The sequence below is a fragment of the Durio zibethinus genome, chromosome 4 (assembly GCF_047325235.1).
Source record: "Durio zibethinus cultivar Kanyao isolate XHJ-2024 chromosome 4, ASM4732523v1, whole genome shotgun sequence".
In the NCBI taxonomy this organism is placed as follows: domain Eukaryota; kingdom Viridiplantae; phylum Streptophyta; class Magnoliopsida; order Malvales; family Malvaceae; genus Durio; species Durio zibethinus.
The window spans coordinates 29,534,486-29,562,198 of record NC_143165.1 but is presented as its reverse complement, the minus strand read 5'-3'; the positions used below and the strand labels follow the sequence as shown (position 1 = coordinate 29,562,198).

General features: G+C 33.3%; 1 protein-coding gene and 1 long non-coding RNA gene across 2 annotated transcripts in view; one reads left to right on the top strand and one right to left on the bottom strand.

Annotated features, from left to right (window-relative positions):
• The window catches only part of LOC111287518 (disease resistance protein RML1A-like), a 28,382-nt gene extending 4,520 nt beyond the window's left edge, over positions 1-23,862 (top strand). Inside the window, exons 2-5 of the mRNA XM_022878135.2 lie at positions 10,036-11,155; positions 20,255-20,545; positions 20,708-22,264; positions 22,682-23,862. Coding sequence (XP_022733870.1) covers positions 10,036-11,155; positions 20,255-20,545; positions 20,708-22,264; positions 22,682-23,374 — 3,661 coding nt within the window. The 3' untranslated portion in view covers positions 23,375-23,862. The remainder of the gene's footprint in view (positions 1-10,035; positions 11,156-20,254; positions 20,546-20,707; positions 22,265-22,681) is intronic.
• On the bottom strand, positions 1-26,018 carry LOC111287379 (uncharacterized). The gene is made up of 5 exons (XR_016341671.1): positions 25,419-26,018; positions 23,303-25,330; positions 22,857-23,156; positions 8,047-8,117; positions 1-145 (listed from the first exon to the last, which is right to left on the bottom strand). It is a non-coding gene; the product is annotated as an uncharacterized LOC111287379 (long non-coding RNA).
• Positions 26,019-27,713: the final 1,695 nt, after the last annotated feature.

Sequence of the window (27,713 nt, the reverse complement as noted above, 5' to 3'; positions counted from 1 at the left end):
TTATCAATCCAACTTCAAGATTTTCAATAGTCAACAAGAACACATCAAGAACAGTCTAAGATTACTGAAAATATACCAAGAATCATCCAAGAAATTCTAAGATTTTTCGAGAGTCTCCAAGATTCAATTTTTTCTTCAGGATTTCCTACAAAACAGTAAATCAAACATATTAGGAGTAAAAATAAGCATATTTTACCAAAAATGAAGCAAAAGTAACTCATTTAAATACTGAAAATAACTCTATTTCTTAGATTTATCAATACACTAACCGTCGGATTCCATAAAGACAATTTTAGGGATTTTGCTACACAACTATGGGTGTTAATTTTGATATTTTGCTTATAATGGCATAATTTTATTGTACCAAATTGAGTCAAAATATTATTGTTATTTTATTAAGCTCATGTTTTGGATAAAACAGTTGAAGTCCATTATTTTTGTCACGTTTGTCTATGTGGTCAATATCATTGCCACATCAACATTTATGTGGAAAAATATAAAATTTTATATTGAATTGGCGTATACATGGCATAAGGGCACCAACTTACATGGTATTCGCATATTAGTGTTCATAAAGTTCTTATTTTATCACATATTAGTGTGTTGTCATGTAATTTGTCGCAGTTTTTAATTTTGTAAGGCAGTTGAAAGATATAACATTCAGTTAATGTAATTAGAAAAAAAAAAAAGTTAATGTAACATAGAACATAAGATATAAAAGAAAATATAGAATTGTAAGTAGAAAAAATGAAAAAAGAAATTTAGATATTAATTACAAAAAAAGTTAGTTTAGCATTTGTGTTGTTAATCTTAAAAATCTTTAGATCTTAACTTTTTTAATGCATTCATTTCTAACTAAAAAAAAGCTAAAAAAGTTGTTTGAATTACACAAATATGTAAAAAATTAGGCATTAGAAGTACTTAAAGAAAAGAAAATATTTGTTAAACACACATTAACTACTGAGAGAAAAGAGAAATAATTATAAACTAACCATTATAGCATGTCTTTTTAGTTTTTTTAGAGTAAAACTCACTCAATATTTCATTCATCAAAATCGAACACATTCATCAGTAATAATAGATTCAACTATCTCAGTGCACTCATCGATCCAACACTTGTCTTTGCTTTCTAAAGCAAATTTTGCTAATCTATGTGCTACCTCATTAACTTCCCTTTTAGTATGTTTGCAATCTGATTCCTAAAAGCACTTAAATATTTGTTTTACTTCTTCAACCAAATTACCTATCTTGACATGTTCTCTGCATTTTGGTTAATTTGTTGTATGACATCCAAAGCATCTTCTTCTAAAATGATCTGGAAGCTTTACGGGCTGCCATTGCCTTTATAGTTGCTCGGTCCATGTAACCTTGCACATGTATTGCCATGGCTGCACGAACATACCCATTCTTATCCCATATGACCACCCATACACCTCTTTTTGCATTTGGAATGTCTAAAGCACCATCAAAATTTATTTTGATCTAGTTTCTCTATGGTTTACTCCACCTTTCCGCAGTCATGTGCTTCGTCCTTTCACACTTGGTTTCCTGGGCTTCATTATAATTTTTAAATACTCTCTTACAAATTCAACCGTTCTTTAGGGGCTTCTCAGGATATTTTCTATGACTTACCCATTTTTGAATAACATCACCAGTCCTAGCTCGAAGCTGTTTTTATCAACCTTCCCAGCTACATAGGGTAACAATATCTTTTTTGCTTCTCGGGCTCTCTATCTATCGGTTTTGGTCAACCTGGGCCTTTTCCCAAACTTTTGCTGCCATGCCACCCTCCCTAATCGCATGCATCGTAGTTTCTTCATGTTGTTTCCACCGTGGACAAATTGTGATATTGATAATCTTCTTTTTCTTCAAGTTCGAGTATACAGGAAGTATATCATGGCACATTTTCCATCCAAACACTTTTATTTTGGCTAGAAGATTTGCCATCCATGCAATGTTCCAATTCATTCCTGTGGTTTACATCCCGTCCAATATGCTTCTTCTCTATTCATGTCTAACATTAGCTCCGTTGTTCATCTGCACATGGTACCCACTTCTTACACTATACACTCCATTCTTAGAATAGTGTTAAACAATTACATCTGGACGATCAATGCTACTAAGAGGAATTGCCCTGACTTCCTTTGTTATGTTTGAGGGGAAAAGTGACTCTAACTTCATCATATTCCACTGCTTGGTTTCCTGTGAAATTAAATCACAGACCTTCAACTTGGTCTCAATATGCACTTCCTTGCAACATGGTGCAAAACTCTCTACTGTTGGAATCCACGTCTCTCCAAAATCGAATTTGTGTGCCATTTCCCACCCTACAGCTCAACCTTATTTGCAGTATCTATCTTCCTGCACATACACTACGTTAAGAGTGAGATGGATAAGATCCTATCCTAGCTTCCAAAAATATTATCTTAGGGAAATATTTTGCCTTTGGGACTCTATAAGCTAGTGAGGATGTGTTATGCAACAGTCTATCCCTGTTTGGCCATGAAGGCTTTATTAAACATTGCCATATCTGTAAAACCTATGCCTCTACTTTTTTTTGCCATGGCACATTTTGTTCTAGCTAACCCAGTGTACTCATTCTCCCGCCTCACGTCACCACCAGTAGTTGTATATGATCATGTTAATTTCATGGCACAAATCATTTGGAAACACAAAACATGACATTGCATATGAAAGTATTGCTTGTAACACAATCTTTATGAAAACTTCCTTCCCTGTGAAATCCGTCTCTGGCTTCAGCTTTGTATTCTGGCTCTCAAGTTGTTGAGGATGTCCTTGAAGGCACATTTCTTATTCCTACTGACTATCATGCATAGACCATGATATTTCTTAGGACTTTTTGTCACTTGTATTCCGAAAATGCTTTCCACCATGTCTATCATGTCATTACTAGTGTTCTTGCTAAAAAATAACCTTGATTTATCAAAGTTAAGTTTTTTCTCGGACCCCATTTCATAATCCTTTAGCAAGTGCCTCACTCATTACATTCGCTCTTTTCTACCTTAACAAACAACAAGCTATCATCTTGAAAAAACAAGTGAGTGATCCTTGGCCTATTCATACTAGCTCGAACTCTTTTTAGTATATCTTCTCTTTTGTTTTTTGCTAATAGCGTAGAAAGTCCTATACAAATTAGAAACAAATATGGAGAGAGGGGGTTCCATTTTCTTAGGCCCCTCTTTGGATGGAACTGATCAGTAATAGAACCATTAAAATTAATGTTATAAGACACTGAAGACACAGTGCATAATAAACCTAATCCATCTCTCATTGAAACCTAATTTCCTTATCATGGCTTCTATAAATCCCCATTCTACCCGATCATAAGCGTTACTCATTTCTAGTTTGATTGCACCCCATCCTACTCTACCTTTTATCTTCATCTTCAAAGTGTGCAACAATTCATACTCTATCAACACATTATCCGTAATCAGCCTTTCTGGTGCATATGCGCTATGATTTTCACTAATGCATATAGATAAAATGTGTTTCAACCTATTAACAGGTGTTTTAGAAATGATTTTGTAAACTACATTACACAAGCTTATAGGTCGGAAATGGGTCATACCTCTAGGGTTTTTTATTTTAGGGTTTAGAACAATGTGTGTTATTCACATCATCTAGACTCCTTTCCTCATTTAAAATAAGCAAACAAAAATTGATGACTTCATTACCTACAATATGCCAAAACTTATGAAAAAATAAGGCTAACATACCATTGAGCCCTGGCGCCTTAGTTGGGTGGATTTGTTTTGAAGCTTGATGGATTTCCTCAATAGTGAACTCTAATGAAAGAAAGTTATCCATCTCATCTGTTACTTTTGAAGTTATTGCCTCATTGATATCATTATAGCTAGGTGGTTTTTAAGATTTAAAAATATTCTTTAAGTACCCCATCGCCACTTCTTGTATCTCCATTTCCTCCTTGCACCATTCCTTATTCTCATTTTCCAACCTTTTTATGTGATTAATCTTTTTCCTTTTTTATGCTTGAGCATGAAAGAAATTGGTATTTTTTAATCCCCTATTTGACCCATTGAATCCTTGAAAAATTGCTTGCAGTAGATCTCTTTTCGCTTTATAAGATCATTTAATTTGCTCTACACTTCTATTGCTCTATTCAACACCTTCTCATCCATCTCACTCGATCTAATATCTCTCAGTTCTTTGTTTAAAAACTCTATTTCTTTATGCATTCCACCATGTTTCCTCATACTCCATTCCTTTTAAGTTACCTAGAGTCTTAATCCATCTGTTGTCTTAATGTGTCACCTCGATCTCCATTTCGCATCTCCTCCACTACTTGCCTACATTTTGCTTCTTTGGTCCACATGGCTTTAAATAAGGCTTTGCGTTTCCCTCGGCTTTTTTCTTTCTAGTTGTTTACTAATTTTAGTATCTAGCATAATTAGTTTATGGTTTGAGATAAGGCATGCTAAGTGTGAAATAGCATAGTGTGGAAATTTATTACACCATTTTGAATTGGCAACTACTTTATCTAGCCTTTCTCTAACTAGGTTGGACAGTTCCTTCCCTCTTTGCCATCTGTGCCATTCTCTTTTATATTCAAGGTCCTTGAAGCCTACTTTTTAAAGTGCTATTCGAACATTCCTCTTCTACCATTCTGCTCTAATACTTCCATCTTTCCTCTCATTATCCTATAGTATTTCATTAGTCTTCGAGACAAACCCATGGTTTCTGATGTTGGTTAGCTAGTATTTTTAAAGTTGTCGATGCTCTGTACCTTATTCGAACGTTTGGATCACCATAAAAGCCTGTGATTCCCCAAACTTTCTCATTTTGCTTAGTAATCTCCTTATCAATGTGATATTTTGAGTAAGATAGCAATCTCATATTCACTTATTCTCTCCATAACATTGCCAAGCCTTTACTATTTTGATTAGCATTAACCCCTACCACACATGACATGTTGCATTTTCTTTGGATTCTATCTAAATTTCTTATTCTCATTTTAGTTTAACACAAAAAGCCCCTTTAGGATCTTCTTTCCTTAGCATATTCTAAAGAGATGGAATTGTACGGGGGTTCCCAAGCCCACGGCAGTTCCAGGCAAAGCACCTCATGGCACTTGGCGGAACTGGCTTTCAATCTTCATCGTTTGAAATGTTGTGCTCGCACTATAATTGTCATCATAACCCTTACTTTTCTTGTCTATTGTATCAATATCCATGTTTGTTAATTCATGCCCTTCTTTTTCTTTTCCTGTTCCACATTTTCATCTTGTGTGGTCTGATATTAACACGTGCTAGCTTCTTCCATTTTGTCTTTTGGGTCTGTCTTTTTCCTTATCCCCCCGATTTTGTACCTTGAACTCTGTTTGATCATCTTCCCTATTCAAATCTACCATAGTTTGCTACTTTAAGACGTTTGGCCCCTTTTTTATTGGCACCCCATTTTTTCCCACCTTTCCTTGGTCTTCCTCACCTTTTGATTTCAGCCCACTTAATAATATGTTGAAAATCTAATGAGTTGGCAACTTGATAGCTAAGCTTAGCCCTTCAATGCCACCTGGATTTGAATCACGCCGTGGCTGATTTGGGCAAGAGACTGCCATATGATTCCCTTCATTCATCCTAATATATCGGTATTTTGGGTAACCTCGACCTCTTTTGTACCACTGTTCTCTTGTGATCTCTCAACAATATTAGCCTTCCGAATATTTTGAAATTCAAGTTGACTATCATCGAGAAATCTGCTTCTTTGATTCATTCCTTTCCTATTCCCTTGCTCACATTCCTTATTTTTTGTTACCTCCATAATCAACTACCTTGGATTGCATCGCCGTGCTCAATTGCTTTATTTGGGGCATTGCTCTTTTTACCTATCTAGAACTGCCAGCATTTTCCATGTTGATAATATTGCTCTTTTTTCCCTCGAAGCCTCTGTTCTTAAGAGGTGATGCAGATAACCATTCTCCATATTGTTTGATCTTCTCATTGTTTGCATTATCTAATTTTTGGCTTCCGCATTCATCGTCAACATGACTTAGAAAACCACAATTATAACAAAATGTTGGTAACCTTTCATATGCAATTCTACCCCAAACTACTTTCTTCTCGCTTGTTGCCATTAGCAACATTGCACTGCATAATGGCTTTACGACATCAATTTCCACCCTAACTCTTAAAAAACTTGACCATCCACCTTGCTTCAATGTCAAATTAACGGATTTTAGATTACCAATTTTTTCACCAATTCGCATTCTCATGATTGCCCATACCAAGAGGTAGAGCATAAACACAAACTAGAATAGTTCTGTATTAAACTAATATTCCTCTGACCTTAACTTCTCATTGAAGAACTCTTGAAAAAAGAATCAATTGTTTATCAAACTACCGTGGTGATACCTTCAAGACTCTTCTCTTATCTGCCATTGTAGCAAATTTAAACAAAAGCAAATTGTCCTCCAGATCGCTAGTATCCACTTTTTTAGTTAGTCTCCATATCACTTTCAGGGTCTCTTTCATGGCTTCCTTGTTGAAAGTATGCTTTTTGAGTAGTTTCCCTACCAACTAGTTTTTCTCCACTTCCATCATGTAATCAGTGTTCATGCTATCTGATATTATACTATCTCTCTCCTCTTTTGTTAAACTCTGGTGTCTCCACATACCCTCCAACTCGTCTTCCATTGTTCTACTCTTTAAAACCACTAACCTCTTCTACTGTCGTAAACTAAAAAACTACTAAACCTCAAAGACCACCTATAATTAGAAGTTCATGAGGCATTAACCCTTGTACCAAACAAGAATTCAAAATCCTCCCACAGAGAAACACTCACTAGGGATACTCATAATGAGTTCATGTCCTTCTAATTTTTAGTTCTAGCTCAAAAACAAAGTTTTCTCAATCCAAACTCATATGCAAAGATCATTATAATTTTTAATTTTTAGTTCTATTTTATCCTTAATCTTCTTAAACAAATAGACACCACAAATAAAAGACCAACCTCCAAACCAAGAATCCAAAAAAACCACACATAGAACAAAATTTAGGAGTTAATATTATCTAAAGTGAATGAATAAGATTTGTTATTAAACTCTAACTCATATGTAAAAATTATTTGATAAATTCAAATGAAGCTCATTTTTGTTATTATCATTATGAGTTAGCACCTTAAAAAAACAATTGGAGTACTAAAGAAATTAAAAGATAATAAACAAAAATACACAAAAATAATAATTTGCAAGTTAAAAAAATTTTTCTAGTAAAAAGACTAATATTGTTTAGGCCTAAAACTTTACCTCAACATTTTTAAGCAAATCTAGAAGAGGAAAAAATAAAGAAAAACAAACACATGCAATGTTTCAATATAAACCACCTACAATAACTTAAATCCAACATAAAAATCTTATTTATAGTTTACCTTCATTAATTTCATAGTCCACTAAATTCATTCACACATTCTTTCTCAAGACTTTGCTATAAAATTAAAGTTAATATGCAAATGAACAAAAAGATTCAAGGAAAAGAAATAAAGCACATTAAAATCATGAAATAAGAAGATAATCAATGTCAAGGTCACACTATAGATATAGCCAATACCTCTATTAGCATCCACCAAAATCAATCTTTATTGTACAACTGTTATTGTCAGTTTCAAATATTTTATTAAATCCATATCTCTCACTTGCAAAATAAAAAAATTAAATTCAAATCAAACTGCAAAAACTCATAATTAGCAATAGCATTTATATGTGAAATTAAGTATACATAATGGAACACAAACAAATTACACAAGTGAGATAAAAAGAAAATTGATTGAAAGTGAGTAGCTTACTATTAAACCCAAACCTAAGTTATCGTCTAAAAAATGGCTAGGAAAGTCAATTGAAGCCTGTGTTTATACCTATAAAATAATCACAACATAAATAAAATTGAATGTTTTTTATTTACTTATAAAAATGAATATATAATTTGAAATGATCAAGTTATAAAATAAATTTTATATGAAAACATGAAAAAAATAAAACTGAAAAAAGTAAATAATAAAAGCAATTTACTAACCTCCTTTCTTTTTACCTCTCCCTTTTCTTTTTCTTCCTTTTTCTAAGAGCCATGTGGATCTGTTTCAATCTCTAATCAAATTGAAATAAAGTATGTATTAAATGGGAGTATTGTTATTTATGATCAAATTTATTTATCAAAAATCAACATGTAGTAGTACCTCTACACTAAATATCTCAGCTAGAAAGATTAAATTTATCCCCATGAATGAGTTTTCCATCTCTAGGACTTGTGATCACCAAAACTTACAAAAGAGTTAAGTAGTGATGCAAAAGCTAGAAAAGAAAAAAAAAAAAAAAGATAGTTATGACTCGAAAACATTCAAATTTTCACCCAATATTTTGCAGAGCTTAATAACAACAATGATGAGATTATAGTTAATAAAAAACAATAATGATACAAAGGTTTTTTTTTTATTTAGCACCATAAAAATTATAGGAAAAGCTTTGAAATTTATAATGTCAATACCTTCTATTTTTCCTATCTATTATCTCTACTACCAAAACAATTACTTTCCTCCCTTCAATAACTAAATTAATAAAAAAACAAAAAAATAAAAAAAATTTTACTCATAAATAAAACATGTTGTTTAGCAATTTACTATTAGATCTTCAATTGAAAACCTTGATAGAAAGTAAGCAAATATATATATATATAAATAGACGAAAAATTGTCTTCTCTCTTTTTTTTTGTGTAAATTTTTCTCACCAACTAAACAAAGGTTGAAGGGGATAAAAGATAAAGAATGAGATTAAACAAAATCTTATATTTTTTCTTTCTTTTTTTTGTTTTTTTTCTCTTATTCAAGTCTCCAAAAGTTTCCTATATCCCTCTATCCGTTCACTTAATTTATTTAATCTCTTTAAGATGCTTTTAATATATAACAAAAACCCAATTCCTAAATTACCTTTAAAATTATTTTTTAAAACAAAAATGATCTGTCCTTTGATTATAAGAAAGAAGCAGTTTTAATTGTAGCTGTAGATGTGTCATGTAGACACTAATGTGAAAAATAGCAAATTTTAATGGTTTATATTTAAATAAAATCTTAATTAAATAAAAAAATGTTTTAACATTTTTTTTAGTATTTTAGCTTAAAATATAAAATTAAAAACAATAATATTGAGTTGATACATATTTGATATACTATTATATACAGTAAGTGAACCACGTAATGATATCTTATAAAAATATTAATTTTAAAATTTTAAAATCTTTGAAAACAAATATACTAAATTCTACAAATATATTTAAAATTAACTTTTTTTATAAGATTCTATTATGCGATTCACAATGTATATAGCATAAGAAAGCCTCTAGGCATATGTATTGATATATATAAAAACCCAAAAAGTTTAAATTATATTAGAGTTCAAATCAAAATCCCAAAGTGAATCCGCCCACATTAACTGACAATGCAAATCACACTCTTACTTATCTAGCTACCAAATAAGAAATAAAGTAGAAGGAAGAATATGAAAAACCACACTCCTTCCTTCTCACAAAGTGGAAAGAAAAATCTAAAAATCAAGAGATTTAATCTTAATTAATATCGTCTATCATTATACCTCAATCCTACAAACAAATCTCACCATTAATCTGCCTAATAGTGTTAAGTGAATCCCCTTCAACAATAATAGCTCTCACCTCAGCACATAAAAGGCCATCAATATATATGTGGTACAGGTGTTGTAGCACTAACCAAAATATTACCTTCATGGTCTCTAGCTACATTATCTAAACCTGCAAACATGGAAGTATCTGCATTAATTTTCACTGAAAACCCGGTAGAAATTCCACCAGTCTCTAGAATAGCAGATGAACAAGGTTCATTAATAATAATTGATCTATAGTCCTCCAGGCTCTTTGGGATCAAAGTTTCGCATGCAAGTTTTCATTGAATTAGTAAAGGTTTGATATAAATATTGATTATTGAGCAAATTCTTTTGTTCTTCTGACTTTATTCGGTGCAATTGTGTTTGTTGGCAGTGATGAAGAGCAACTGATTCGGGTTCTTCTGAGAGAGGCTCTCAAAGAAGTGAATAATACACCAGTGAAAGTGGCCACCCATGCAGTTGGATTGGATACACGGGTGTCACAGTTAATAAATTTGTTAGACGTTAAATCCAAGGGCATTAAGGTTCTGGGGCTTCATGGGATGGGCGGGATTGGTAAGACAACCCTTGCTAAGGCCATCTATAATAAGATTTTCGGACACTTCGAGCTTCGAAGCTTCATCTCAAATGTTAGAGAACTGTCAAAGCAAGAAGATGGTTTAGCATCCCTCCAACACAAACTTATTGGTGAGCTTTCCAATTCCTCTAGTAATGTTGTGCTTTCTGCAAATGATGTTAATGCTAATGCCTCAACAATCAAAAAGATTATTTTTGATAAAAAGGTTCTAATAGTCCTGGATGATGTTGATGAAGAAAATCAACTTAAAGCACTAGGTGCGAGAGTCAAATGGCAAAATGATGGAAGTATTCGAATCATTGTTACAACAAGAAATAGAGGGGTTTTAAATGACCAATATGTGAATCAATTTTACGAGGTCAGAGAGTTGCATTTTGACCAGGCACTAGAACTTTTCAGTTATCATGCACTTAGAAGAGAGAAACCGACAAAAGAGTTTCTGGAATTGTCCAAGAAAATTGTATCTCTCACTACGAATTTACCCTTGGCTCTAGAAGTTTTTGGTTCGTTTTTGTTGGATAAGAGGAGGGTAGTAGAATGGGAAGATGCTTTGGAGAAGTTGAGAGATATTCGTCCTAATGAGCTTCAGGATGTGCTAAAGATAAGCTTTGATGGGCTAGATAGAGAAAATCAATGCATATTCCTTGATATAGCCTGCTTGTTTGTCAATTTGAGAATGAATAGAGAGGACATAATTGACGTACTGAAAGGATGTGATTTTAAAGCTGAAACAACAATAAGAGCTCTGGAAGAAAAATCTTTGATTAAGTTCACTGAGGGTAATGGTTTGTGGATGCATGATCAACTCAGGGACATGGGAAGACAAATTGTTCAAGATGAGAACTTTGTAGATCCTGGAATGCGCAGCAGACTGTGGGATCGCGACGAAATCATGACTGTCTTGAAAAATCACAAGGTTTGCCTCGTTGACTTTCATTTGGTTTTCTTATCGTGCATGCATTAGCGAGTCTGCGACTAACGTCTAGTTTGAAGTCAAATTCCTTAGTTTTCAAGAAAATATATAAGCGCATGATCTTCTCAGCGAAAAAAAGCATAAGCTTATCATAAGTTAAATTTCTTGGAGGTCCAAGATTCAACAGCGTCCAACAAATTTTATAGGTGTTAGAACTTCAAAAGTTTTTGTTTTGTTTTTTTTTTTTTTTTTAAGAAAAGAACTTAGAAGTTAAATATAATAATTGTGCTATTTCCTATTACCATTAGTCTTAAGTTTTTAAGTTAATTGACTATCCAATCTAACATAGTATCAAGGAAGATATGCCATCGAGCAATCATAATAATTTGGTCTAAGCTGTAGAGTTGAAATTAATTCAGCTTTGTAAAACTTTGGTTCCGAATCCTGCAGGATTAATGGAACAAAAGAAGTTGAGTGTTTGAATTATCTTTAGTTCGGCCACCATTTACAGAAAAAAGTGTGTGAACTCTTTTTTGGTGTGTTGAAGCAGCAAAAGGAGATCAAGGGTTTATATATACGGTTGGGAGATAAGTGAGAAACACACCAAATGAGGGATTTGTTTTGCAAATATTTATAATTTTTTTTATTTGAATTAAAAGTAAAAAATAAATAATTTATTCAAAAAATTTTTATAAATAATAATAAAAATAAAGTTTTTATAAATAATAATAGAAATAATGAATTAAATATATTTAATTTAAAGTACTTTTATTTTATTTTTACCTTTTTTATTGTGAGAGTAAAATTTTTTATTTCAATAAATTTTATTTTTAGAAATATTTAGTTTTTGTATATCTTAATATATACTAATTAATATAATCATTTTTGTTAGTTATAAAAATTAAATATATTAAAAGCATTTGTTCATAAACTATATTATAATATAAATATATATATGTAAGTGCAATAAATAATTTGATATCCATTTCATTAGTTACTAAACATTTACATTTTATTACATGACTGAAAATTTAATATTAAATTAATAATTTTATTTTTAAAATTTTTATAATTCTTTATTTTTAAGAAATTATTTAATTCATAATGTTATTTTCTTTTTTTGCCAACAATAATTTTTTTCTTAAAAACTTATTTATTTTTATTTTTAAAATAATTTTATAATCTTAAATTTTGCACAAAAAATAAAAACTAAATAGAAACAAAATAATGAATGGGCTATTTTCCTTAATTTTAAATGGGATAATCCAATTTAATAACTTCAAAACAATTTTAAACTGACATGAGATGACTTTGGGCTTGGTTTTGTAAATTCAACCCACCTTTTCTTTTTTTCTTGCATTTTTTTCTACTTATTCTCGTTTTAAACACTTAAATTGATATTAAAAACGCTAATCCTAATTAATTTTTCAATTATTTTCCATCTTTTTACTACCTCTTTTCTTCTTTCTAAAAAAACCTTTTCTTTAACTTATCTTGATCACACCCCCTGTGCTTGAACCCATCATATGCTCATTTCTCCATTTTAAAACCTTCCTTGTACATCATACTTTCTCTTCCATCAAAATTTTCTTTTGAGTTTTAATTATTAAAGCCACTTTTTTCTTGTTGAATTGAGCCCCAAAAAACCCAAAAAAACTCATGTAAAGTCAAAAATATCTCACTAATCATATCCTATTTTTTAGTGTTCTTGGTATTTCGGAGATTCAAAGAGAAAGAAAAGAGATTGAAAATCTCAAATTGTTTTTTTAATAAAAATCTTAGATGTAAAGTTTTTTTTTAAATGATGGTTTGTGTTGGTTTGTGGCTTTTTTTTTTTAATTAAAAAAACTAAGATCTAAAGTTTCATAATTTTATATTTTTAGGAGAAATTTTTTTCAAAAAAAAAATTTCCAGATTTGGTGATTTGTTAAAAAATTTATCTGTATTGTGATTATTTTCATTATGTGATTATGGATAGTCTTAAGGTTCTTGAGTTTTATATCTATGTAAATCATAATTCTTTTAGGGTTTTTGAATTTGACTTCTGTCGATGATAATTGTTATATAGATTTTTTTAGGGTTTTTTTTTTTCAGCTTTTTTTTTTTAACAAAATTTTAGTGGTTTTTTTCATTATCCCCAACAATGCTTTTTTTTTTTTTTTGGAGAAATAAAGATGTTCATTCATTACTCAAATATTGAATACAATATCATGTAAACTCTCAGCTATAACAAGAGGGAATTTTTTTACCTGGAACTCATCATTTGCTAGTAGCAAACTATAGTGAGCAAGTTTATAAGCTACTCTATTCCTTGAGCATAAAACGTGCGACATATTGCAAGAGTGGAACAAAGACATTCTTCTTCTAGCTTCTTCAAAATCATGCCTATGGGTGAAAGATCCATTGTTGCCGTCTTCAGACTTCTTACAACTATAAGACAGTCACCTTCAAGATCAATATTTTTAAAGCTCATTTCATGTGCAAATTGCAATCACAGGATAGCTGCTTTGGATTCAACTTGGAACGTATCATTGATAGCATGAATTTGATTGTTGCAGCACCTAGAATGTGTCCGTTATGGTCGTTGATAACTACCCTAGCTCTACCTTTCCCGTCTTGTTTGGCAAATGCACCATCAAAGATCACGTTTACTGTCATTTCTGTTGGCCTTAACCAATGTTTGAACGACATAGGTTGGCTGAAGCGTAGGACTTGTGCATTATTGAACTCAGCATTGTATTGTCTAATAAAAAGAGTAGTAGCTTGGGTGGTCTTTGTTTGTTCACCATGTAGCTCATTGTTTTGTTCCCCTCATATGCCCTAAATGGCTGCCACAAACAACCCCACTTGTTCTTTATCCAATTGTTCACTTACATGCTGAAACCTTGTCCCTGTGTTGTTGAAGTTCCTCTAAGATTCTTGTACAAATTTAAGTGTCACCACACACTTTCAGCATGCATACATTGAACAACAGCATGTATCACATTCTTGTCCATTTCCTCGCATCTAGGACATGTGGTGTTGACTTCAACCTTCTTTTTATTTAAGTTCACATTGGTTGGTAATATCTTTTTACATGCATTTCACACAAGCATTTTAACTGTCGGTTGGATTGTAGCTCACCAGAGTTTCTACATTTTCCTTCGCCTTTGGTCATTCATAGGTTCATCGTCTTATTCTACCTCCATCAACATTTTGTACCCACTTTTAACAGAGTAGGTGCCCATATTTGTTATAGTGCCACACTAAAACATCTGACCTTCTAGTGGAGCTGATTGGTATTGCGTAGGACTTCCATTTTGTGTCCTGTGAACAAATGACTAATTAGCTCTCGGATCCAACGTGCTTCCTGTTGGTCCAATTTGTATAAATCTTTCCGTTGAGATTGGACTTTAAACGGCCAAGTTGGAGGTATCCAAATGTCCTCCCAAATTTGAATGTTGAGTCCATTATCGACCCTCCACTTGAACCCCTTCTTCAGCACACTCATTGACCTCCTTATACTCTTTCATATTAGCGATGGATTTGTCCCTAAGTTTGTTTTCATGAAAGATGTTGTGGGAAATCACGGTGCTTTCAAAATTTGTTTCACCAATGTATTGTTTGTTGAAATGATTCGCCAATATTGCTTGGTTAGCACTGCTTTGTTGAAGGCCTCCATTTATCTAAATCTTAGCTGTTTATTTTTTGGAAGACAAAACTCCCTCCATTTCAGCTAATGTATTCCTTTATGCTTGTTCATTTTCTTCCACCAATACCTGTTAATTATTTATTTCCATACATAGACTCTTTGGCAACATGAAACAGTTCATAGCATAGGATAGGATGGATTGTATAATCACTTTAATGAAGATCTCATTTCCCTTTGTTAAAGGCACTTGTTACTCCACCTTTCCTTCTTTGCCTTGATTCTTTCTTTTATATCTTGAAATGCTCTTGATTTGTTCCTCCCCACAATTGAAGGCAGCCAAGATATTATAGTCGCTTGTACACCTAACACTTCTTTGAGCTCTTCTTTGTTGTTCTCTCGTGCTTTTGCTGAAATATAATGCTGACTTGTCAAAGATTATTAGCTGTCCAGAGCCTTCTTGACATTTTTGTAACATACTTTTCATTCTCTCACTTTTGCTTGAGGTCACCTTGGCAAACAATAAGCTATCGTCTATAAAGAAAAAGTGACCCTGGGGCCATTTCAGCTAGCTTAGACTCCTTTAATTGATTCCTCTTTTTGAGCTTTAGCTAATATCAATGACAGGGCTTCATTGCATATTAGGAATAGGTATGGAGATAATGGATCAACTTATCTGAGAGCCTTCCCTAGCTAAAACTTGTCAGCAGTGCATCCATTGACAATAAGAGAGCAGGAGACAGTTGTTGCACAATTCATTATAAGATCAATCCATCTCTACTTAAAGCCTAATCTCCCCCCCATCTCCTTTAAGAAAGACTAGTCTACCCAATTGTATGCTTTACTCATCTAATTTTAGAGCAAAGTAACCAGTTTTCCCATTTTTCCTATTTTTTAAAGAATGGAAGCTCATAAGCTGCTAGCACATTATCAGTTATAAGGTGACCAAGGATAAACGCACTTTGGTTTTCGTTGATGTAATGTGGTAAAACAATCTCGAACCTATTAGCAAGCACTTTGGCAATAATTTTTATACATTACATTACAAAGGCTAATGGGTTTAAATTGAGTGATCTTACGAAGGTCTTTTAGCTTGGGTATTAACACAATATTGGTGTGATTAACCATTCCTATATTCCTATCCTTGTTAAGCACAAAAAGACTAAACTTAATTACATCACTATCAACAACATGCCAATATTTCTGAAAAAATAATGCCAACATACCATCTGGTTAAGGAGCTTTTAGAGGGTGCATGTGTTTAATTACTGTTTGAACCTTTTCAGTTGTGAACTCTGCAACTAGAGGATCATTCATATCATTGGACACTCGATTTTCCATTGCCTGCATAATATCTTCCATGTTACCACGGCCTTAGGGTTGAAATAGTTGCTTCAAATACTTAGTGGCAATCTCCAAAACCCCACCCTCTTCTTTGCACCATTCCCTTTTTTGATCCTGTAACCTTTTTATTATGTTATATCTTTTGCATTGACTCGCTTTTGCATGAAAAAGGGTTGTGCTTCGATCCGTTTCTTGCAGCCAATCAATACATGAGCGTTGAGCCCAAAAAGCTTTTTCCATTTCAATTGCTTTGTTCAATTCGTCTCTTAAGTTGCCTAGTCTTTCAATAATGGATTGGGTTGAGCGTTGCTTAATACTTAGAGCTCCTTGGTAAGTGCGTTGACTCTCCCATGCATGCCCATAAAGAATTCTTTATGTCATTGTCATAACATATAGATTCGTAAATCTATAGCTAAATTTAACAAAATGAGTCTCCACCAATCTTTTATCTAGGGGTGATTGACTCCTTAATAAATCTATCCTTTTAAGGAACTCTTAAGTTTGACTAAATGTTCCTAAAAAGTAGGTTTTGACCTTCTGAACAAAACTAGGTTCGGCAGTTCGATTACATGTGGAAAGGTTATAACACTCTCACAACTACTATCCTAAGATGGTATCATTTAATTTTGAATTATCATAACAATTATCTTGGTTCTAATAGTTTTTATTTTAATGTTTAAATATTGAAAATAACTTTTTAAGATTTTCCCATCAATTTGAAAAAATTTTTAAAAATATTTTTTCAAAAGTATTCAAAAATTTTATTTGTTTTCTTAAAGAGGCTCCATTGTTGGAAAAAGGTTTAATCATTTTTATTTTGATTTTTTTATTGAAAATATATCTAATTATTCCATCATACGGGACAAATTTAAAAAAAATTATCACCTAGAAATTTTATAGAAATATATCATTTGCAATTTCTAAAAATTTCATCATTGGATAATTATTATTTATTTTAAAAAAATTAATGTTTTATTTTATTTATTTCTTCTAATTTTTCCTAAAATCTAATCATGCAAGCTATTTCAAAAATAAAAACAAATAAATAAATTGAAAAAAATAAATACATAAATAAATAAAAATGAAAGAAAATTCCCAAAAAAAGAAAAATTGGCTCGGTTTGGCTGGTATCATGGCTTGGCTATAGGCACATGAACTAGTTGGAGCGGCTAGTCGAATGGCTCGGCTCAACTTGGCTTAGCTACAATGCCAAGGAAACGAGTTACCAGTTTGAGTCGCGCTAGGAGTCCGGTCACCCATTTAAAAAACACACAGATCTTGCCATTCTTTATAATGTCCAAAACCATGTGATTTTACTTCGCGATAAAAGCCAGAGTTTATTTTTTTTTTTCTTAAGACCTCACCTTTGCTCTCTCTTCAAATTCTCCAAACTCTCTCTTTCACACATGATTTTTAGTTGTTGTTGTTGCTCACAGTTTCGCTGCTAACAATCGTACTCCACCACCGCCCTATTAAGCCAAAATTTTTCCCGTCACTGCTTATTGCTTTCCTCGTCTCAAATGTGGGCTTGTTTTATCACAAATCGCTTCATAAAGGCGTAGATATGAAGCTAATTGTTGCAGTTTTTTTTTCTACTGTCTTTGTTCCTTTTCACCGTCTGATCTTCCCCAACTTTTAGTATATTGTTTCCCTCATCAAGCTCTTCATCCTCACCGTTCAGATCTCCCAAAAGTTAACCTTCAATGCTCTACTAAAAGTGGGTTTCTTCTTTACTTATCTTTTCTTCCACTTTGTTTTATTCTTCTTTTTTCTGTTTTTATCTCCTTTGGTTTCTACTTTAAATTCATTCTTCTTGAACCTGTGTTGGTGCGATTGATTGATGATGGGCGATTGTCCAACGAGAAACTGATGGTGGTGGCAGGTCTTGGTTCCTGCAATGGGCGGCTATTGTGGAGGTTTCAGCTTGATTTGTTGGGTGGATTATTGTCTCTACTGTTTGTTGGTTGTGTTTTAGTGTCTAGTTGTTTAGGAAAATTAAAGGTGGTTGAACATTGGGGGTAGGATTATTTTCTGTACGTGGCTTTGGGTGTGGTAGCTTCTGACCCTTGTGTTGTTGAATCGCTAGGAATTGGCTAATAGTGATCTAATTAGGAATTGACTATTGTTTACTGGGTAGGATAAGCTTGGCTTCATCCCGTTTCTCCTCTGGTTTTTCTCTATACTTCAGCTTGAATCACTGTGTGCTTTCTTTTTTCTTGTGATTTTTCTTTGATCACTTGCCGTGTCGCCTTTTGATTTGATTGCAAGGATTTATAAGTTAAAGCTGATATCATTTCAAATCAATTCCAATTCGTTTCACAAAGTTGAGGATTAGCACCAAATCTTGTAGATAATGATTATCACTAAGCTTAATTTCAAACTTTCAGTTTTATTTTTTTATTTTTCACACTGATGTTCTTTAACCCAAAATCTTTCAAATCGAAATATTCTTTTCTTCTTCGGCCATTCTGTTACATCTCATGGATGCGGTAATGACCCAAATAGGATTGTGGTCCAAGACAACCACTACTAGGTGGTTCACTACATGTGGTGGAAATCTTTCCTCCCAATTTTTGGTTAGCAACACATCTATCAAGTATCTCCCATACGTTGTTTGTGGGATTATTCCCTCGTTTTCATGTGAACCACTATCCCTGCTACCCCAAATCCTTTGGCCTGGCCTCTTGTAGAGCTAAGTGAAAGTCCTCCATTTGTCTCTCTTTTTTGGTATCGACGTGTTTTCTCATGCGACCACATAATCTCATTGAAATCCCCCATACACATCCATGGTTAAGTATTTTGTGTTGCCCAATTACTCATAATATTCCAAGCTTGCCCCCTCCATCTAGTTTCAGGTTCTCCATAAAAGCTTGTCAGCCTCCATTCTTGTGTATCGCCATCTTCCCTAACGTCCATGTCAATATGGTCTTTCAGAAAGCTCAACAGTTGTAGTTGTATCCCATCATTCCAAAGCATCGCTAAGCCCCCTTTAGTTCCCTTTGCATCAACACTGAAACATGTTTTCATCCCACACTTCATTTTGATATATTCCATCCTCCGAGCATGTAGTTTTGGTTCCATAAAAAAACCACATCATGATCTTCTGTCTTCAGCAAATGCCGAAGTGCTCGAATTGCCTATGGCTTCCAAAGCCCACAGTAGTTCCAAGACAAGCATTTCATGGCTGCCAGTAGGGCTGGCACCCAGCCTCCACCGTTTGTATTGCTAGTGCCTCTTGAGAATGCTCTTCTACCCTCGCCTTTTTGACCTGGTTGTCGTCCGCCTTTGGTAACAGCTTTTTCTTTATCTACTAAGTTCTTTCTTTATTTACTATAGCCTAAGGGATAAAATAATCATTTTAAAGTATGGGAGAAATGTCAATGCATCAAAGGATCCATACATGCATATTGAAGACTGATTGAATCCAGAATCTTAATATGTCATGTTTACATCCCACTTTTTTTGTTTTTATTAAGTTACATCCCACCTTTTTAATTACTTAGGATATCTCATTTGAACCTTGACCGTGTAAAACCCCTTCTTCATCTGTTGGTCCTAGTTATGAAACTTGACGTAGAAATTAATTATGAATCTCAACATGCATATTTATCTAAACTTTTTTGGGCAAGTATTTATGAGAAAAGAACATACAAGGTATTTAACTAGGTGGAACGTTTTCAAATTTGAATAACTGCTCTGAAAGAGGTGATGATTCAAATGTTCATCTCTTTGTCCCATTTTACGCATGTATCTTCATGATTATATGGGTAGATATTAGTGATTAAGGTTCATTTTTTCTTTATTGTTGGTTTAGTATTGAATTTTATTATTTATACTTCAATTTTATTGAATTTTATCATTATACATTCAATTTTATTAAGTTGTGAACAAAAAAGTAATGGAATTAAAATATTTAACAGAATATTTCCGTTAGTGACAATTTTTCATTAATTTATGTCAATTTCGTAATTTTTTAATTAAAAATTAAATAAATTAAAATTATACTGAAAAAACTCCTAATATAACCTTAACCCTTAAATAATATTATAGTGATGGCTATTATAGTGATGGCTATTTTTTTTTAAACTCTCTGACATGGCATTTTTAATTTCGCACATAATTGACAATAGGGAACAAGAAGCATTGAGGGTATTGTGATGGACGTCATAAATAGCAATGGGAAAGAGGTGGTGATCTTTACAAAACCTTTTGAATCGATGGTTAATCTAAGACTGCTTCAGATCAATCATGTGAAAGTGGAAGGAAAATTTAAATTTCTTCCTCATGAACTCAAGTGGCTTCAATGGCAAGGATGTGCTTTGAAAACTCTTCCTTCTGATTTTTGTCCCCAACAGCTTGCTGTGCTTGATCTCTCAGAAAGCAATAATATCGAAAGGGTGTGGAACTCTTATTCTAACAAGGTAAATGATGTATGCTTGTCAACAACACAACATTGCTGCTGATTATCACAGAAAAATTATTTTATCTATGAGACTATGGCTGCAAAGAAATCTATGAAAGCTTTCATTCTACAAACTGGGCTTTTCTGTCATCGATCGAATATTTAATTTGTTTTGTTGCAGGTGGCTGAGAACTTGATGGTCATGAACCTGTGTGGTTGCTCCAATCTGGCTTCTCTTCCTGATTTATCTGGACATAAAAAGCTGCAAAAGATTGTTCTTCAGAATTGTGTGAAACTGATAAACATTCACAAGTCGGTTGGTAGTTTAAAGTCCTTACTTCACTTGGACATGACAGGCTGTTCAAACCTTGTTGAATTTCCAAGTGACGTCTCGGGGATGAAAAATCTTCAAACCCTTGTCCTCAGCGATTGCTCTAAATTGAAGGAATTACCAAAGGGCATAGGCAGCATGAAATCACTCAAAGAACTTTACGTTGACAAAACTGGCATAGAGAAGCTGCCTGAATCTATTTATCGCCTTGAAAAACTTGAAAAACTGAGCCTAAGTGGTTGCATACATATTAAACAGCTGCCACGATGTGTAGGGAAGATTGTTTCTCTGAAGGAACTTCATCTTAATCAATCTGCATTGGAAAACTTGCCTGATTCTATTGGATTCTTGGAGAACCTTGAAACACTTAGTTTAATTTCTTGTGAATCACTCACTGCAATTCCTGATACTGTTGGCAATCTCAAATTATTGAAAGAGTTGCTGATTAAGGGTGGTGCAATCAGTGAGTTACCAAATTGTATTGGTTCGTTATCATATCTGAAGTACTTATTTGTTGGAGGCAAGCAGTTGGGCAAATTGTCAGATTCAATTCAAGGATTGGCTTCTCTTGTGGAACTTGACATGGATGGGATTTCAATTAGGGATCTGCCTAGCCAGATTGGTGCCTTGAGAGTACTTCAGAAGCTTGAGATGAGGAATTGTACTTCTCTTGAGTCTCTGCCAGAGTCGATGGGGAGCCTGCTTGCTCTTACTTATTTGAACATATTCAACGCCAATATTACCGAGTTGCCAGAGTCTATTGGGTTGTTAGAAAATCTTATTAGGTTAAGATTGAACAAGTGTAAAAGGCTGTGTAAACTTCCATCCTCAATAGGAAATTTGAAGTCTTTGCATCATTTATTTATGGAGGAGACTGCTGTGACCGAAATACCAGAAAGCTTTGGCATGCTCTCAAGATTAATGGTACTGAAAATGGCAAAGAAAGAGAAATCCGAGTCATTTGTACTCTTGCCAACATCTTTCTCAAATCTCTCATCGCTAGAAGAACTTGACGCTCGTGCATGGAGAATATCTGGTGAAATTCCAGATGATTTTGAGAAGTTGTCAGCATTAGAGACTCTGCAACTGGGTAGCAATGATTTTTCTAAACTTCCATCCAGCCTAAGGGGCCTTTCGCTTCTTAAAAGGCTTAGGCTGCCCCAATGTGAAAAGCTTGAGTCCCTCCCTCCACTTCCCTCAAGTTTGGAGGAGTTGAATCTTGCAAACTGTATTTCATTGGAAAGTATATCTGATATTTCCAATTTAAAGAGCTTAGAAACATTAAACCTTACAAACTGTGAGAAATTGGTGGATATTCCAGGCCTTGAGTCCTTGAAGTCCTTGAGAAGGTTGTACCTGAGCAACTGCATTAAATGCTCTGCTTCAGCAAAGAAAAGACTCTCCAAAGTTGGTTTTTCCTTTTCTCTCTCTATCTCTCTCTTTAGACTATAATGTACTGAATTTCAAGAAATTGTTTGTTTATAAATTTTAATATAAGGGTTAGTGTCTTGAACTGATTTTGAATTATAATGAAATATTTAACTGAATTATTAAATTTTAAAAATCTTTGATTTGGGATTTAAATTATGATTTTTTTTAATTAATATGATATTTATTTTTAACATGATTAGTTTCAAATAGTGATATATAATTGACAAATAACTTTTCAAGTATTACATTAATTAATAGATTCATAATTTAGGTATTATAATAAAAAATTTTAAAATTTTAAAATCTATATTTTACTATAGTTGAGGAACATTAACCCTCTGATAAATAGCTACGGGAATCTCAGCATTGATGTATGGCAACATTTTATTGCAGGTTTATCTCAAGAGTCTCAGAAATCTAAGCATGCCAGGAAGCAAAATTCCAGATTGGTTTTCTCAAGATGAAGTTACCTTTTCAAGCCACAAAAACCTTGACTTGAAAGGTGTGATAATAGCTGTAGTTGTTTCCCTTAACCATCATATACCAGATGAGTTGAGATATCAAATACCTGCTGTAGTGGACATTCAAGCAAAGATCTTCAAAGGTGACACAGACAAAGCTATACATTCCACCACCTTGGACTTGTTGGGGGTACCGAAGACGAATGAAGACCATGTTCACTTGTGTCGATATCCAGCAGATCGTCCGTTGGTTTCTATGTTAAACGATGGCTTTAAGATTCAGGTGACAAAGCGAAACCCGCCATATGTTAAGGGGGTAGAGCTGAAGAAGGCTGGGGTTTATTTAGTTTTTGAGAATGATGATGATTATGAAGGAGATGAAGAATCACTGGATGAGAGCCAGCAGTCTGTGTCAGAAAGATTAGCAAAGTTTGTTAGCTCTCTTGAACAAGATGATGGAGTTCACCAATCCAGCTATGAAATAAAAGAAGGGATGGAAGAGATCCAAGTCCAAATTAAGGAAGAAAAATGCCGATCAAGCAGCAGAAATTACTTTGTTTTTGCCTTCACTTTTCTTCTTTTGCTGTCCAGTTGGATGTTCCTACGCTGTTGGTGGTTGTGGTAGACGAAGCTTCATTTGGAAGCCACCGGATGGGTCGCTGCGGCACGGTTAAGGCAACTTTTTTGCCTCAATCACACTGCCCTCCCGTTTGGCTTTCCTTCGGCGCCGTAAGATAGGACATGTCACCACCCCGCACCTTCAGTTAACTACCGGAGAGGGAACCCTTCGTGGCCAATTAGGGGTGTTTTTATCATGTTTATCTCTGAGGCAGTTGTTGCCCTCCCAAAGCAATTGTGTGCGTGTGTTTTTTTTTTTTTAATTTAAAAAATTATAAAATATATCTTTTTTAAATTTAATATGAAAATAATATATTATTATATAATAAAATAATAAATTTTATTATTATATTAAAAATAAAATATTATTATTTTTTATAATTAAAAATTTTATTATATATAAATTTTAATTTAATATTTATATTTATTTTTTTCATTGTAATTAATCTTAATTTGATTATTATATTTGTATCTAAATATATATCTTATTATTAATTTTAATCTCATAATTATAATAATTAATTTTAGTTTAATTATTATTTTTAATCTCATCGTTTATTTAAATAAACTCTAAATATAAAGCATCCAGAAAAGATTTACTACCATGTCAAATTGAAGACAACATATATTGGTTAGTTTCAGTTTTTAAGAGGCCATTTTCAACTAAAAGGGCTTATATCTCCAACTTTTACAATATAACCATTATAGTTTTTCAACAACAATGAGTTTTACTGTTACAAAATATTACCAATTTCATAGTGAAATTCACTGATAGTCAATGACCTTTATGTATCATTTTTTATTCATGATCTAAAAAATTTGGTTCCTAAAAGAGGGTAGATAATGGAACAAAAAATAAAAATAAAAATAAAAACAAAGAACCACGGCAAATTGACTAATTTTACAGATTTTGTCTAAGTTTAGACTATCAAAAAGGGAAATAAAAAAATATTTTTTGAACGACAATGTTACTGCAGTAGCATTTAAACCAGGCTAGGTGACTTCAGTGCCATCGAAAGGTGTACACTTATAAGAAACTTGCTTCAGAACTCCCCTTAAAGAAAACCCTCGAAAATCTTTGCATAATGTCAAAAACTCCAAGCATGAAACTACCAAAAATTATGCTATGATCATATGCTTCAATTTCAGCAGCTCACTCTTAACACACGGGAAACTAGGCAGATGGTTTGACCTCTTAGCATATTTTAGGTTTCAAGTAGCTCCTATTTGGTTGCTCAGGTTGGGAATAGACCAAAGCTAGTTAACCAGAACGATGACTTACTTTCATGGTTGGACACCTATTCCCACCTAACAGCCCTCGCACTGTCAATGAGCATGAGCAAGCTTTTCGATGCATCAAATATATTGCAGCAAAGGAGTACTTCCAGTTATTTCTCATTCTTACCATAGGTAAAGGAAATCCCCTAGAAGTGCCGCAACAGGAACAAGAAGAAGAGTGACGTAGAAATAGAATGTATCTACTCATCAAGGCATATATGACCCAAAAGATGTTCTCCTGCAGTAGCCAACAGAGTCAAGAAGTTGCATCCTTCCAACCCAAATGAAGAGAGAAAGATAATGAAACATGATTCATTACTTACCTGTCGATCATACGGAGTCATAACACCAGAATATATAAAAATAAATAAGAACCACGCAAGAATGCTTCCTCCAACACTAATGTAATGCCACCTTGTGATTGAATTACAGATCATAAGAAGACGCAAATTGACAGTTACTACTACACTGTGGAGGCCATTGTCCTGACATCCCAAAGACCAAACATTTAACCAGAAGAATCTTCACTAGTAGAACTGGAAACTGCATCGAAGTAGAAGAAGACTAGAGATTGATAGGCTGCAAAGAAGGCCCATATTGCAACAACTCCCCACTTGAAAAACATGTTTCTTATTCCCTCCTTGTATAATTCAGGGTACTTTTTTGAAAGGGATGAACTGACATCCTGGATAAAAAGCAAGGTCTTGCATAAATCAAGCATAGAGCAGGCAGAACAAGACTCTATCTGGAATAAAATGGAAAGATTGGAGTACCTTGTCAAAAAGCCCAACAATAATCACCGGTAGCGCAGTGAATATGACATTATATAATGACTGGAACCAATCATCATAGAATCTTTGACCAGAAAATCCGGTATTGAAGGTGAACCAAAATTGAGTTAAAGTGAATGTAAGATTCTTGTAAAAGAAATACGTCACAACCTGCAAAAGGAGGTGCCATGAATATCACCAACCAGAAATTTAAAAAATGCTTTGGAGGACAGAAAAAAGTGTAACCTTGCATAATCTAAAGGTAACATGAATCCTCTGTATATCACCAACCAAAAATGTTAAAATGTCCCTTAAGGAATAGAAAAGTCAAACCTTGCATAATCTAAGAAAAGACCAACAATTATGCACAAGAAGCAAATCTTTAAGAAAACGAAACTGGGCAATTGCAAAATCACTAGCCATAACTGCTTGCATCCCCTCAAGACCATTAATCCCAACACCAATATGAGCAGCTTGAATCATGCTAACATCCCAAAAAGAACTCTGCCAAAAGAACTTCCCTAGCTTATCACCACTGATGTTGCTACCCACTCAGAAGGCACTAGAAGCAAGACAAAAGCTCTTGAAGAAATTTATGCTTAACTATTCCAATGCTAAGTCAAAACCCACTTTCTGACACTCATCTTCAATGATTAGAGGAATCTTTTATGAGAAGCCTACTTCACCTCATGGATCAAGTGCAAACAGTAGCTTGACTTCATCATTTCCTTAAAAAAACAGATTCTGGAGTAATAAATGTCATAACAACTAGCATTAGTATGATAGGGTCAATAAGGTTGAAAGATAAATCTATAAAAGCATGTTCGAGTGACGACAAAAGCTAAGATGGTTAAGCAACCAGTTAGAAAGCCAACACCAAAGGTGATCCAAACAAAGGCAATTCCATTTAGGCATGACAACTTGAGACCAAATAAGCCAAGAAAGCTAATGACTTTGAATGAATGCAAGCCAATTCAATTCAGCAGAGAAAATTTGGTTTCCATGACTTGTTACCGTATTGGTGAAGAAGTGAAAAATAATGACAACAACATTGATAAGATAGCATTTAAAGTTGGTCATTCTTATGCTACGAAGATTGATTTTTCTAATGAAGATTTATTTTTAAGATCTACTCTTCACAATCAACCATTGTTTGTTGTTGGATATATTCAAGAGCAAAGGATTAATAGGATCCTAATAAATGATGGATCTGCCGTCAACATACTTCCCTTGAAGATAATGAAAGAACTTGGAATCACTTTGGATGAATTGTCACAAAATCACTTGATGATTCAAGGAGGACAAAGAGCTCTTAGGAAGGTCAAACTTTAACTTTTTCTTTGTGACATGGAATCAAATCCATTATTACATGTGAGTGATGCTAAGACAACATATAATATATTGTTAGGGCAACCATGGATACATCAAAATGGTGTAGTTTCTTTAACTTTTCACTAATGTTTGAAGTATCATAGAAATGGTCAAGTAAATATAGTTGTCACAGATTCTAATCCATTTTCTACAATAAAGGCACATTTCGTTGATGCTAAGTTTTATTTGAAAAATGCTTTCAAAGAAAAAGTACTTCTAGATCAACAGAATATCAATATGAAAGAGTAAAAACAAAAAGAAAAAAATACAGGTCCTTTTACCAATAATAAAGATGATGAAATTACTTAAGCTTTAAAGAATTTGACTTTTCCTCCTACTAGCTTGGAAGACTTAAAGGTTTTTAAACCTTTACGTAAAAGATTTGCATGGCCATTAGAAGGACCTCTTGTTGAACATGATAGTTTACCCATACATCATGCTAAGGGTTTTGCTCCTAATGCCTACAAATTTCTTGTTAAAGCTGGATACAAGTAAAAGGATATTTCAAAATTAGTTCATGAAATAAATGAGCCAACTGAAGACATTTCTCAAAGTTCAATCAAGATCCAACAAGTTTGGTGAAAGAAGACTAATCAAGTCAACACTTCAAAAGTTGGGCTTGGATCTTCTCCATTAAAATTGAAGATTCACAAACAAGCTTCAAGATAAATAAATGTGGAATAAGTTTTTGATGAGCAAGAAAATTTAGTTGAGATACCAAGGTCATTAGGTTTTTATTGTTTGGGTATATAACCATCATGAGGTTCAGTCTTTGATGGTCTGAGTATGCATTTTTCTCACAAGTTAATTTTTTTATCAAATGAGGAAAAAGGACACTGAAACTTTTATTAGAAAGCATCTTTCTATTCGTGCAAGATTTAAACATCCAAACTTAAAAAAGGTGTAGTATAAATTAAAAACTAAAGC